The sequence below is a fragment of the Carlito syrichta genome, unplaced genomic scaffold (genome assembly GCF_000164805.1).
Source record: "Carlito syrichta isolate Samal-C Ts95f unplaced genomic scaffold, Tarsius_syrichta-2.0.1 Scaffold309297, whole genome shotgun sequence".
NCBI lineage: Eukaryota > Metazoa > Chordata > Mammalia > Primates > Tarsiidae > Carlito > Carlito syrichta.
The window spans coordinates 110935-125844 of record NW_007253393.1 but is presented as its reverse complement, the minus strand read 5'-3'; the positions used below and the strand labels follow the sequence as shown (position 1 = coordinate 125844).

At 48.7% G+C, this 14910-nt stretch overlaps 1 protein-coding gene across 1 annotated transcript in view; it reads left to right on the top strand.

The window, feature by feature from the left end:
* Nucleotides 1-14396, top strand: part of LOC103269576 (endonuclease/exonuclease/phosphatase family domain-containing protein 1-like) — an 88501-nt gene extending 74105 nt beyond the window's left edge. Inside the window, exons 6-8 of the mRNA XM_008067144.1 lie at nucleotides 1127-1265; nucleotides 11193-11387; nucleotides 13668-14396. Of these exons, the coding sequence (XP_008065335.1) occupies nucleotides 1127-1265; nucleotides 11193-11387; nucleotides 13668-13867 (534 nt within the window). The 3' untranslated portion in view covers nucleotides 13868-14396. The remainder of the gene's footprint in view (nucleotides 1-1126; nucleotides 1266-11192; nucleotides 11388-13667) is intronic.
* Nucleotides 14397-14910: the final 514 nt, after the last annotated feature.

Sequence of the window (14910 nt, the reverse complement as noted above, 5' to 3'; positions counted from 1 at the left end):
CCCACCCCGCCTTACAGTGGCTTCCCTGGAGATCAGAACCACAGCTGCAGAGTTCCCAGTCCTGGATGGTAGCAAACTGAGGCCACATCCATAAGACAAGGCTGGCACCCCCCACTTCCTGGGGGCTCCCCTACTCCCCTTCCCTTCCTGGAAGTGTTTATGCTGGTTGCTAGTATGAACGGAAGGGCGGGATTACCCAACTTTGAGCAGCTGAGCAGTGCTGCAATGCCCAGAAGACTAACTCTGACCCGGCATTTCTGCTTCCCTGGGGTACGGGCCTGGGCATGTCCTGGGCTGCTCAGATTCTGCAAGCCTTTAGTTCGGGCATGTTTGAAATTAAGTTACAGTGGGCATTTGGCTACCGCAGGCTCCAGAGAGAGAAGAACCCAGAGGGGCAAGTGTGGGATGTATGTGGAGTCGGGGCGGAGGTAGACCCCATCGGTGGGTCCTGGCAGAAGATCTCAGGCTGGCCTTGTGAGGAAGAGCCCATTTTTTTTTTTTTTGACTTGGAGTCTCACTCTGTCACCCAGACTGGAGTGCAGTGGCCGCTTCCGGCCGCTGCAGCCTTGACCTGCTGGGCTCCGGTGATCTTTCCACCTCAGCCTTCTGAGTAGCTGGAACTACAGGTGCGCGCTACCCCACCCAGCTAATTTTTGACTTATTGTAGAGATAAGGTCTCGCCAAGTTGCCCAGGCAGGTCTCAAACCTGTGGGCTCAGGCAATTCACTCACCTCAGTCTCCCAAAGTGCTGGGATTACAGGCTGAGCCACCGAGCCCAGCCCAATTTTTTTTTTTTATAACAAACAGCTGCCAGCACCACTTCCTTCTTATGTATGATTGCTTAGAAGGAAAAGATAAATCAGACATATGCCCAATTTTTGAAGCCCTAAGGAGTAGGGGCTGGGCTGTTGGGGGTGGGCTGGTGGAACAAAATAGGGCTTGTTTCCACAGGTGCCTTGGAGAAATCTAAGCTGTAGCACCTCGAATAATCTCCCAGGGGTGGAGCTGTGGTTTTGCTCACCATTGCCAACTGTGTGCCCAAAGCTGTTTATGAGTCGGTTGTAAACAGATACAGGAAATATGAGCATCTAAGCCTTTCCCTATCACTTTGTTTCCTCCTGCCCAGGTGGGAAGTAGTGACCTGACCCTTGTTAACCTTCACCTGGCAGCCCTGACCCTCTCAGGGGGTGAGAACCCAAGAAAGAATCATAGTGATGGCCACCGACTGGCAAGCTTCGCACAGACGCTGCAGGAAACACTGAAAGGTAGGAAGTGGTTTTTCTCTGCATCTCTGCCAAAAATCTGCCGGCGGACAGTATCGCCTCCTCCTGGCCATCTCTCTTCTTTGCCCATTATCTTTGGGCTGGCCATTATCAGCAATGCAAGTCTTGGGTTTAGGGGACGTCAAACCCTCTGCATCTCAGGGAGCCTGGTTGACACCCTGCATGCCACAGCTTTGCCTCTGTGAACCAGTACATGGGTTCCAAGGTGTCCACTTTGTGGCTTCTCAGCCTTTCTTGTATGGAAAGGACTAGAAGGAAAGAGAAAAGTGGGGCACCCTTGCCCCAAGACAGCTTACCCTGGCTTCAGCTGTCTCAGGGTGCCACTTGGTGGTATCACCTGCAGATTGGTATACACTATCGTGAAACAGGCAGGAGGTGACAAGAGGAAATGGTGAAGTCCCGATTAGTGGCAAATTGAGTTTTTCTCTCTGGTAGGGTGCAGATCTCACTGAAAGAACTTGAACCTGCCAGAAAAGCTAGGTTTTAATCTCAGCTTCTTCAGCAGCTGTAGCAGCTTGGGTAAGTCACCAGATCATTTCAAGCCACATCTGATGGGGAAAATGACTACCCACCTCACGAGAGTACCCCGAGAGCTGCATCAGAGTGTCTGTGGCAGTACCGGGCACACTCAAGGCACTCCATGTGCATTAACTGCCTCTCAAATACTAAAAGAATTAAGAGAACACTGGAAAGAGCAGAACTCCAGGGAAAAGGTGTGGCCTCTGTGTCCAGACTCTGCCCCAGCTAATAGAGAAGGGCTTCTGCTCTTGGTTACCAGAAGGGGAAGTTGACAAGCCTGTCAAGACGGTGAGCTGTTGGGCTGTGCTTTGTTATTCAAAATGCCAGCCTTTTTTCTGTGAGGGTTTGCGGCTGGAGGCCTGGAACTCTCTTCTGTGTCCTTGAGTCTTGATCAATATTCTCTAGTCTTCTAAGACTTCTTCTTGTTAAATTGGTCCCTCACCATGGGCGATTTGTGAAGATTCTTCTACAAAAATATTTCAAACTACAAACTTAGATTTTAGACAATATTTTTTATTGTGGCAAAATATGCATAGCATGAAATTTATCATTTTAATATTTTGTACAAGAGCAGTCATATGGACCAATGGAACAGGATAGAGATTCTGGAAGCAGAACTTCAATTTCTCAACCTACTTCACTTTGACAAAGTCTCTACTCCAATGACTGGGGAGAGGAGAACCTATTCAGTAAATGGTGCTTGGAAAAACACAAAAGTTAACTCCAAATGGATCAAAGACCTAAACATAAAACCTCAAACTATAAGAACCTTAGAAATACAGGAGACACCCTTACAGAAATTAGAATAGGCAACCAATTCCTGATCAAAGCCCCAAATGCCCATACCATGAGAGATTAGATAGCCAAGTGGGACCTCATCAAACTGAAAAGCTTCTGCAAAGCCAAAGAAACCGTCAAGAGAGCAGGGAGACAACTCACAGAATGAGGAAAAAATTTGTCAACTGTATGTCTGACAAAGGCCTAACATCTAGGATCTACAAGGAACTCAAACATGCTAAAAGGAAAAAAAACCAAACAGCCCTATTACAAAGTGGGCAAAAGAGATGAATAGACAGATACATGAAAAAATGTTCAGCATCACTAATCAAATCATTCTATAAAAAAGATGCCTGCACATGCATGTTTATTTCAGCATTGTTCACAATGACAAAAACATAGAGCCAACCGTGCTTCCCATTGAAAGTGGACTGGATTAAAAGAAAAAAAAAGTGGTACATACACACAATCGAATATTATGCAGCCATAAAGAAGGCTAAACATGTGGACTTTGCAGTAACTTGGATGCACTTAGAAGCTATAATACTGAATGATCTATCACAGAAACAGAGAACCAAATATCACACGCTCTCCCTCACAAGTGGACCTTGAACAACTTTCATAATGCTGTAAGAAAGGGATTGGCAGTAGTGGGAAACTGCCGGGGGAGGGGCACACCTCATCAACAAGGGTACCTGCATAATGAACATTTGTATACCTAATCCTGAATTGTACTCCACATCTTTAAAATAAAAAATGTTAAAAATAATAATAATTTGTAAGTAGCACTAAATATATTCATACTGTTGTACAACCATCAACACCATCAACCCCCGAACTCTTTCATCTTCCCAAACTGAAGCCCTGTCCTCACTAAACAATACCTCCCGATATGCCCCACCCCCACAGCCCCCTTACCTGCCCTTCTACTTCCTGTCTCTATGAATTTGACTACTCTAGGGTCCTCTTACAGATAGAACTCTATAACAGTTGTCCTTTTGTGTTTGGCTTATTTCACTTAGCATAATGGCTTCGACGTTCATTTGTGTCGTAGCATGTGTCTGAATTTCCTTCCTTTTTAAGGCTGAATAATATTCCACTGTACATATACACACCACATTGTGTGGTTTCTCCATTTGTCTTTGTTGAACACTTGAGTGGCTTTCCCTTGGCCTGTCATGAACGATGCTGGTGTGAGCACTGGAGTGCAAGCTTTTATTTTGAATCAGGACATTCTGACCAAGCGTTCTCCTTAAATGAGTCCCCAGGCTGCAAAAAAAGGTCAAAAGAACTGTTTAAGCTGAGATGCTCCATCCAAGAAGCAGCTGTATAGAAAATTGTCTTCCTACAGTCACTCGCCCACTAAAAAGGGCAACTTAGGCTGGGCGCAGTGGCTCAACCTATAATCCCAGCACTTTGGGAGGCTGAGGCAAGAGGATTGCCTGAGTCCGGGGATTCGAGACCAGCCTGGGCAAGTTGGTGAGACCTCGTCTCTACAATAAATCACAAAAATGAGCCAGGTGTGGTGGCATGCATCATAATTCCAGCTACTTGGAAGGCTGAGGTGGAAGGATCGCCTCAGCCCAGCAGGTCGAGGTTGTGATGACCATGAGTGTGCCACTGCACTCCTTCAGCTTGGGTGATGAGAGTGAGACTCCAACTCAAAAGAAAAAGAAAGGGTGACTTGAGAGCTCTTCACATCTGTGAAATTGTCTCTTGGTCTTCATCTCAAGCTTTGCCTTCTCTTTACATGGAAACAAAATGGAAAGAAGCCAATCCCTGACTCCTCTGATAGCCATCAGCAGTCACTGTTTTTTCTCTCTGATATCCAGGGAGCAGAGTGGTCAGGTTTTTATCAGAAAACCTTGGGCAGGCTGTTGTTCCAGGTTGCCAAGGGACTGTTGGCCCACGGCCTGGCCCGGCCTTGACGCGTCCAGGCAGGGACAGTGACTCATGCTCCCTGTGTCCCCTGCCACTAACTAATATCCAATTAATTGTTTGCTGGTGACACTTAAGACCCAGGGATTCAGGAGGTGCTCTGACCCACTCAGGTCCAGAAAGGGTAAATAGATCAGCAGAGGGCTTTGGCTGAAGCAGAGACAAAGCCTTTATTCTACAGGCTTCTGTCAGAGCCAGCAGAACCGATTTGGTGAGCAAACTCTGGGCCTCTCTGCCTCTGTCTGGAATGTGCATGCACATTGGCATCAGGAATATGCTGGTGCCCGGATGGAGTCCTCTTCTTTCGGCCCGGACTAGGGACTGGGGATAGAATCTCCCTCTGTGAACTCAGCGAGCATGAAATAGGGTGTGAAAGAAGGGTTGCCATCAGGGTAGGATGGTCCCTCAGTGGGGACTGGTCCCTGCTGTTGACACCGGCGTTGTATAAATCCAAGGACTCTGAGGAAGTCAGCCCCGAGCATTCTCATCTTGCTTCTGGAAACCAAGGGACCAACAGAGGCGCTCACCCCAGGCAGATCTGGCCTTCTGGGAGAAGTCAGGCTCGTGTGTACCTGAGGATTCTCAGTGGCAAGAAGTGCCTCAATGTCATTACCAACACTTGTTGAACCAAAGGAACATGAGTTGTAAGAAATCCGTGTGTGCTTGTTCGAAAAAGAGAAGCATTGTTTTCCCTCCTGAGGTTACTCAGAGCTGGGGCTTTATTGGTCCCTGACACCAGCATCTCTCCTGATTTCATAGTTGTCTTTTTGGCCCAAGTTTCTTCAAGTCTGCATCGCAGTGAAAACCTCCCTCATAGGGGGACCTCCTGCCTCCGTCTTTCGTAACCTTCAGTTTCTCTTGGTGTTCAAGAAATGCAGCATCTTTCTCTTCCTTCCTCTCAAGATCACGCTGCACCCTGATGTTGAGGTGTCTCATCCCTCGCCCACTGGTTTGTTGACCCTGTGCTTGTCGAGTGTCTGCCGACACTGTGCCCCACACGTGATGTGTCACAGCAGACAGCAGCCCCGCCCTTGTGTCTCCTCCGTTCCTGAGTTTTGTGAAGAGCCCTGGATTTGAGGGCTGGCTTTCTGACTCTGGGCAAGCCTGTCATCCTCTGGGAGCCTCGGCTTCCCACTTGTAGAACAAAGATGGTGACGGCACCTGCCCCACGGGTTGTGGCCATCCTTGGATTTATACACACCTGCCCCAGCACCTGTCCCATATCCTTGTGTTTCCTCCGTTCCTGAGCTTTGTGAAGAGCCCTGGATTTGAGGGCTGACTTGGTGACTCTAGGGAAGCCTGTCAGCCTTTGGGAGCTTTAGCTTCCCACTTGCAGAGCAAAGATGGCGACAGCAGCTGCCCCCACAGGGTTGTGGTCATCCTCGGATGTATACAACGCCAGAGTCAACAGCAGGGACCAGTCCCCAGGACGTGGGCAGCACAGTGCCCAACACACGGCGAGGGCTCAGGGAATGGTCATGAATGCTGGCCAGGAAAGGGTTGTGACCATTAGTGTTCTTCTCAAGTTGGCTGTCCTGTTGGAAGTCGGTACTGATTTCCCAGGATGACTTGGGCTTGCTCTGATTTGGGGGCCCAGGTTACTGTGATCTAGCATGCAAGGCGCTCAGTGGAGCTGCCAGGATCTTTGACCCCACGCCCTGGAGGAGGGCGCCATCTGCAGTGTACGAGCGCCCTCTGGTGGCCATCAGGGTCGGTTCTTTTCCTCTGGCCATCATCACTGAAGCAGATTCCTGGCAAGCAGAAGGTTTGTCAAGTGTCCCTGATGCATTTATGACTTCGTTCATTAACTACTTTCCTTAAAGCCTCCCTTTGCAGGGTGTGATAGAAACACTGCCTCCCCCCAACCCCATGGTGACCTGGCTGCCCTCAAGTGAACTTACAACTAGAAGGGTCAGGCAGAATCTCAGGGAACCCTCTGGATCTTAGCCGGGGGTCATAGTTCCCTGTGCCGTGCTTGGAAAATATGTACTTCATGACTATCACTCTTCCTCTAGGGTAAATCACACTGTGGGAGAAATGCCTAAAATACTTCAAGAGGGCTGGATGTTGTGGCTTATGCCATAATCATAGTACGTTGGGAGACTGAGGTGGGAGGATCGCTTGAGGCCAGGAGTTCAAGACCAGCCTAGGCAACATAGTGAGACCTCGCCTCCACAAAAAATAAAAATTTGCTGGGCTCGCTGGCTCAGCCTGTAATCCCAGCACTTTGGGAGACCGAGCACTTTGGGAGGCCGACCCACCTGGGCAACTTGGCGAGACCTCATCTCTACAATAAATTAAAAATTAACCAGACATGGTAGCGCTCGCCTGTTGTTCCAGCTACTCGGAATGCTGAGGCGGAAGGATCGCCGGAGCCCAGCAGGTTGAGGCTGCAGTGGCCGGGAGCGGCCACTGCACTCCAGTCTGGGCGACAGAGTGAGACTCCAACTCAAAAAAAAAAAAAAAAATTTTACTTGGTGTGGTGGTGCATATATATAGTCCTAGATACTTGGGAGGCTGAGGCAGTAGGATTTCTTGAACCCAGGAAATGGAGGCTGCAGTGAGTTATGATGTCACCACTGCACTCCAACCTGGGCAACAGGAGACCCCATCTCAAACAAGAAAAAAGAAAATGCTTGAAGAGAAAGCATTTCCACTTTGGCTCTGAAACCACTCTGTAGTCCTTACTTAAGCACAAGTGTTTAACTTTGCTGAGTGTCTCCCTGGCAAACTTGTGAACCTGGTGCAGGAAACTTGACAGGAAGGGGCCCAAGCTCCATGTGAAGTGTCCCATACCAGGTGCTTGCAGCGGCTCCTCTAATCCTGACAGCAGCCCAGGAGGAACTGGATTGTTCCACCCCTTTTGTGGACCCAAGGTCACGGAACCAGGAAGTGACAGAGCCCACATTCCATACTCCCAGTCATCAGCTGTTTCCTTTAGAACTGGGTCCAAGAACCAGTCTTCTACTACGCTGCCTGTAGAGTTTTGTTGGCTTTTCAGTAACTCTTCATGACCTCTTTCTTCTAATTAGTTTGGATTGATAGGGTGAAATGAGGAACTGGGGGAAAGAGACCACAAGGTATCACTGTTTTTAGAGGATATAATTGTCAGTTTGTTATACCTAAAGTTAAGGGAAAAAATTATTTCCAGTCAGAGAATTAAGAAAACTGCCTAGTTACAAAATAAAAATACAAAGATTAGTACCTTTTGGTGTATAGCAACAATAATCACTTAGAAAATATAATGGGAAAAAAACAAAGATCTCATTCTTAATAAAATTCAAAAATTTAAAATAATTAGAAACATGATGGTAAAAGCTGGGCACTGTGGCTCACACCTATATTCCCAACACTTTGGGAGGCTGAGGCAGGAGGATTACTTGAGCCCAGGAGTCCTTTTTTCTTTTTTTTTTTTGAGTTGAAGTCTCACTCTTTCACCCAGGCTGGAGAGCAGTGGCATGCTCCTGGCCACCGCAGCCTCAACCTGCTGGTCTCAGGCGATCCTTCCGCCCTCAGCCTTCCAAGTAGCTGGAACCTACAAGCCCATGCCACCATATCCGGCTAATTTTTTTTTTAATTTACTGTAGAGATGAGGTCTCACCAAGTTGCCCAGGCTGATCTCAAACCCGCAGGCTCAGCCAATTCTCTCACCTCAGCTTCCCAAAGTGCTGAGATTGTAGGCGTGAGCCACCATGCCCAGCCGAGCCCAGAAGTTCAAAACCAGCTTTGGCAACATAGTGAGACCTCATCTCTGCAATAGCTCAGAAAGTGAGCTGGTGTGGGGGCATGTGCCTGTAATCCCAGCTACTCAGGAGGCTGAGGCGGAAGGACTGCCCTGAGCTCAGGCATTCGAGGCTGCGGTGAACAGTGATCGTGCCACTGTACTCCAGCCTGGGTGACAGAGTAAGACTCCAATTCCAAAAACAAATAAATAAATAAGAAGAGAAGAAAAACAACTAGTGATAAAGGGAAGTTGGCAAACCCTCATCTCTACAATAAATCAAAGATTAGCGAGGCATGGTAGTGCATGTCTGTAGTTCCGGCTACCTGGAAGGCTGAAGCGGCAGGATCACCAGAGCCCAGTGCTGGGGTGACTGTGAGTGTGCCACTGCACTCCAGCCTGGGCAAGAGTGAGACCTGGCTCAAAAAAAAAAAAAAAAAAGAAAAAGAGAAGAAAGAAAAGAACCCCCTTATTTAAAAAAGAAAAAAATGCTCGAAAACTGACTTGAAGCAGATAGGAACCAAACAGTAAAATTGCTATTATTGGCCAGACATGGTGGCTAATGCCCATAATCCCAGCACTTTGGGAGGCTGAGATGAGAGGATTGCCTAAGCCCACAGGTTTGAGAGCAGCCTGGGCAACTTGGCGAGACCTCATCTCTACAATAAATCAAAAAATTAGCCGGGCATGTTGGTGCATGCCTGTGGTTCCAGCCACTTGGAAGGCTGAGGCAGAAGGATCGCCGGAGCCCAGCAGGTCAGCACTGGGGTGGCCATGAGTATAACACTGCACGCCAGCCTGGGTGACAGAGTGAGACTTCAACTAAAAAAAAAAAAATTGCTATTATTTGTGCAAAAATAAATCAACACATCTGCTCATATGTGTGTAATGGGAGCAGGGGTTCACCTGCCCTGACAGGAATGGGGATGGTACATAAAGCTAATATTGGTTTAATTAAAACATTTCACAATCAAGGCTGGGCAACATAGTAAAACCTTGTCTCTACAAAATTTTGTTTTATTTTATTTATTTTTTGAGTTGTAGTCTCTGTCATCCAGACTAGAGTGCAGTGATACGATCACAGCCATTACAGCCTCGACCTCCTGGGCTCAGGCAATCCTTCTACTTCGGCCTTCCAAGTAACTAGGACTGCAGGTGTATGCCACCACGCCTGGCTAATTTTTTTTTTGCCTTTATCTGTTTTCTAATCTGCCTCTCCCATTGGACCAGTCTTGTAGAGACAAAATTTTACCATGTTACCCAGGCTGGTCTTGAACTCCTGGGCTCAGGCATCAGACTCCCAAAGTGCTAGGATCACAGGCGTGAATGCCGCACCCTGCTAAATATTTTTAAAATTAGCCAGGCATGGCGGTGAGGAGCCCAGGAGGTTGAGGCTGTGGAGTGTCGTGCTCATGCCACTGCACTCCAGCCTGGACAACAGAGTGAGACCCTGACGCAAAAAAAACTCCCAGTTACCATATCGTGTTCAAATAAGTATAAATCTGAGTGTAAGACATGGATCCATAAGTCCATACTAATATAAATAAATGACTGTAAGTTAACACACTGGGAAGAAGAGAGCTCTCTCTCTCATGTAGCAGAATTCCAAGTAACATGGGTATCTAGATATTCCAGCCCGAAGTAGGGAAGCACACCTTGTGTTTCCACAAGCAAAAAAAAAATGCCATCTTCACATCTAAAGTAACATTTCTGTGAAAACACTCCATGTTGGTGGGGGCTGCAGTGAGAGGACCTGTCTTATGCTGCTGGGCAGGTGGAAATCAACCAGCCTTTGGAAGCCACCTGGCAGCGTGTATCCAGAACCTTGGCAATGACCGTGCTTTCTGATGGGATCTCTGTGCAGAAAGTGGGGGCACACATTTCAATGGAATGCTCACCTCAGCTTTGTTTTTCCTGATATTCTACTGGGAATAGCCTTACCAACAACCCACAGCAGTAGAGGTAGATACTGATATCAACATGGTAGACAAATGCCTTGGCTGCACGGTGAATGCCAGGAAGACCCAGCCTTTTCCCTGGTCCTTTGGCCTGAATTTGATCCCTGGGCAGTCACCTCCAGTCAGCGAACAGCTGCTGCTTCCGCTTTTTTTTTTTTTTTTTTAAGTTGGAGTCTCACTCTGTCACCCAGGCTGGAGTGTAGTGGCATACTCACGGCCACTGCAGCCTCATAAACAAAAAGAGCCCTGCTGGGCTCAGTTGATCCTTCTACCTCAGCCTGCCAGGTAACAGAACTATAGGTGCACACCACCACGCCTGACTAATTTTTTTATTTATTGTAGAAATGAGATCTCACCAAGTTGCCCGGGCTGGTCTTGAACCCCTGTACTCAATCCTCTTGCCCCCACCTCCCAAAGTACTGGGATTACAGGTGTGAGCCACGGCGCCCAGCTCTTGTGCATCTTCAAAGACCCAAGTCAGTCACTGCCTCCTCCAGGGAGCCTGCCCTGACCATCTTTCCTTGTGTATGTTGGTCTCTGTATGTGTTTTTGTTTTTGCAACTACCCTCTGCTCTTACCTGTTTTCTAGTCTGTCTCTCCCACTAGACCATGAGCTCCCTGAGAACAGTTGTGTTTTATTCATTTCTGAATCTACTGCACAATAGGTAACCCAGTAAATACTGAGTTTTTGTCAACTGTCCGGGCAAGACTCTTAGGCCTTTTTTTGCTGTGAGCTCTGGACCCCAGGAGCTTAAACAAGGGTGATTTCTGTATGACATCACCTCTCATTTCCGGATGTGTTACTGACCTCTTCTTAATGTTCGGGGTTATTTTGCACAAGAAATTTAGAAAAATTGGAAGAATGAGAACCACGTCTCAGTCCTAACCTGGGGATCAAATCAAAGAATCACAGTCCCTTTTCAAAGGGCTGTCGTCAGTGTTGACTTTTACTTCTCACCAATTCTGAAATTCCTTTTTTCTTTCTTCCACTTCCAGGAGAAAAAGATGTGATTATTTTGGGGGACTTTGGCCAAGGGCCAGACAGCAGCGACTATGATATCCTGAGGAAAGAGAAATTCCACCCCCTGGTCCCGGCACACACCTTCACCAACATCAGCACCAAGAATCCTCAAGGCTCCAAGTCTCTGGACAACATCTGGATCAGTAAAAGCTTCAAGAAGCTTTTCACAGGTAAGGCAGAACTCACTCATCCCTCCTCCTGTTCAGAAGTGGAGTGAGAGAAGCAGGTCTGAACTGACAGAAGTTATCTTACCTTTTGTGTGGGCGTTTTTGGGGGTATTGTTTAGGTGACTGTAATTATCATTCAATCAGAGACACTTTTAAGAGTGAAGTGGGGTGTGGCAAATAATTAAAAGACACCCACTGATCTCCAAGGGAAAACTGGGTGTGTCCGGGGCCTACTTGGTTATAGGTTAGCAGAATCCTGATTCAGAGATGAGCTGATAGCTTACCCTAACTTTACAGACACTTAGTCATTCAGCAAACATTTGTCAAACATTTAGGCACCCTACTTTGGAATGTCGTGTCCCGACACACTGCTGGGGTGTCACAGTAGGAAGGGAGAAGTGCTCAGGTCTCCACATAGGCAGGGTGTGGTGAGTAATCTCCGCCCTGAAAAGCTGTCACCCTCCCCCAGCTAGTAACCTGCTGAGCAGGACACAGTGAGTCAGCCAAATGGAAGGCAGGGCAGGGTCTTTGGATTCAAGATAAGAATGGTGGTTCTGAACTGTGGTTGGAAGCTTTCCAGAATCCCAGCAGATGTGTGGTATACTTCCATGAGAAGCTTGCAAATAAGGAAAGTCGCCGGGCTGGGTGGCTCAGCCTGTAAACCTGCGCTTTGGGAGGCTGAGGTGAGTGGATTGCCTGAGCCGCGGGTTCGAGACCCGCCTGAGCAACTTGGCGAGACCTCATCTCTACAAATCAAAAATCAGCCGGGCATGGTAGCACGCACCTGTAGTTCCAGCTACTCGGAAGGCTGAGGCGAAAGGATCGCCGGAGCCCAGCAGGTGGAGGCTGCAGTGCGAGGAGTGGCCACTGCACTCCAGTCTGGGCGACAGAGTGAGACTCCAACTCAAAAAAAAACCAAAAAACAAATAAAGAAAGTCCTAATGCTTAGGTCCTGTCGCAAGAGAGTCTAACTTGTAGCTAGGGCCAAGAGCCTCAAGACTGTCACCAGCTCTAGTCTCAACTGTGTCCCCAGCTTCTCCTGCCTCTCTCTGGGCACTGGTTTCCTGCTGGACTCTGTCACAGGAGGATCCAGAGAACAAAGGAAGGGAGTCTCAGGAGTGAGAGTCATCAAACTAGGCGAGAGGCAGTGTGCAGGCACGGGCTCCTGGCCTGACACAGAGGCCAACCCACAGCGTTGCCTGGGTAACAGCAGGGCACCCAGGTCCAAGGAGGATGCTGGTGAAAAGCACCTGCTCTCATGAGAAGTGCTGGGGAAGCTGAGCCGACAAGGCTGGAGGGAAGTCAGAAATCATTTCATCCGCCCGCTTCCCTGAGGTGCAGGAGGAGGTGCTGGTCACTGACAGCTAGGTGCACCAGAGCTCAAGCCAGAGACTGGGCCTCTGCAGACCTTACACTAACCTTAATATCTGTGCACTGAAGACTACACCATGCTTCCTGACTCTTCTGGAATTGTTTTTGTAACTATTTGTTATTTAATTTTTTCATATGTACCTCCCACTTCACATTTCTAAATCTTTGGGGTTTTCGTTTGTTGTTGTTGCTGTATTTTTTGGAGTTGGAGTCTCACTCTGTTGCCCAGGGTGGAGTGCAGCGGCATGCTCACGGACACTTCAGCCTCAACCTGTTGGGCTCAGGCGATCCTTCTACCTCAGTCTTCCAAGTAACTGAGACTACAGGCATACCACCATACCCGGCTATTTTTTTTTTTTAACTTATTGTAGAGATGAGATCTTGCTAAGTTACCCAGGCTGGTCTCGAACCCATGGGCTCAGGCAGTCCTCTCACTTCAGTCTCCCAGAGTGCTGGGAGTATAGGCATGAGCCACCGTGCCCAGCCAAATCTTTGTTTTTAAAACACCTTTACTTTCTCATAAACTTCTGTCATTTTCTCTTTTTTACCCTTTCTGGAAAAAGAACTTGCCCCCCTCCCCTAGGTATCATTTGCTTTGCAAAATCAGCTATTCACTTTGGACATCTTTATGGGACATCCATTTCTGTCACTGGTCAGATTCATAGTGGTGCATAAATTGATACAAAATCAGCTGATGTGTGAACGTGCAGGAGGCCTGGCCTCTGGGTAGTTAATTTCAGGACCTAAATGCAAAAACCCTCGCTTAATGTGGAAAATCAAATTGCTAAGACCTGGTTTGCACAGGCCAGCAGCTCCCTAAGGAGTCATTTCCATCGAGGACCCTGGCTCTGCCTGCCAGCCTAGAGCCCCACACACCCTGTCCTGATCTAGGTCTCTCTTCTGTCCCTTCAGGTCACTGGGCTGTGGTGAGAGAAGGTCTCACAAACCCTTGGATTCCAGATAACTGGTCCTGGGGCGGAGTGGCTTCAGAGCACTGCCCCGTGCTAGCTGAGTTCTACACTGAAAAGGACTGGAGCAGAAAGGAGGGCCCCCGGAACAGCAACGGGGTCACCTTGGAGCGAAGCGAAGCCAACATCAAGCATGAGCGATGATGACATTAAATGAACTTTTCCACCCTGTGACCCAGGAGGGCCCAGGCCGGGAGGTAGCCCTGCCAGCGATGGTTCAGAGCCAGAGCTGCCTTTCAATCTCTGTTCTCAGCGTGTCTGCACTGGGCCTCCTCCCACTGCCATCTCCGTGGATGTTCAGGACCTTGGGTGGGAGAGGCACACGCCAGGCACTTGCTGCACCAGGTGGTGAACTCTGAAACCCAGCCGAGACCAGTACCATCTCTTACTCTGCAGTGCCACTGACCTCAGCAGCATTGGGCTGACTGTACAGTGCTGAGTGGACGGGCTCGAGGGAACGGTGACCGGCTGAGAAGAACAGAGATGGCTCAGGCCACCGAGCCCTGGCCGAGCAGGGCCAGCAGGGCTCCTTTCTGACCACCAGGATGTTCTGCTACAGAGGGTTTTAACTGTGATGAAGCACTCTTCTCAAATGTTGGGAGGGGTGATTTTTAGTTTTGATTTAAAAAAAAAATAAACAGAGATTAACCTGCCTGGCTGCAGTGAGATCGAGGGACCGTCCCCCTTGTGTGTTTATGACAGGTGCCTCTCCCCAGGGTGTGGCTTCAGCCCTGAAGGCCACCCCTCCCACCACCACCCCACCTTTGGCCTTCTGCCTTGAGAGCGTACAGAGCCCCTCTTAAGCCCCACCTGCTCACCCTGCATCTCTATAAAATCTGTTATCTCCTCCCTCCCAGCAGTCCTTCCTCCCCTGCTCCTCCGCCAGACTGCCTTTTACCTTGGAGCACCACTGGACTCAGTGTCATCCCTCCCGTTGCAGGACAAGCATTCCATCAGCATGGCAGCAACTCCCTCCTTCCCTCCCACTCCACTTTTCAAGCAGATCCTAGCCTAGAGCTTCCCTCCATGGATTCTGAGGAATATATGTCATTGCAGGATACACAGGAAGCCAAGCCTGAGAGCATCGAGGGGGAGGGCCCTTCCTAGTGGCTGGGAGTGGGGGGCTGGGGGAGGTTGGGAAGAAGCAAGACTGTGGAGCTACCACCAGCCACCTCCCCCCCCCCCCC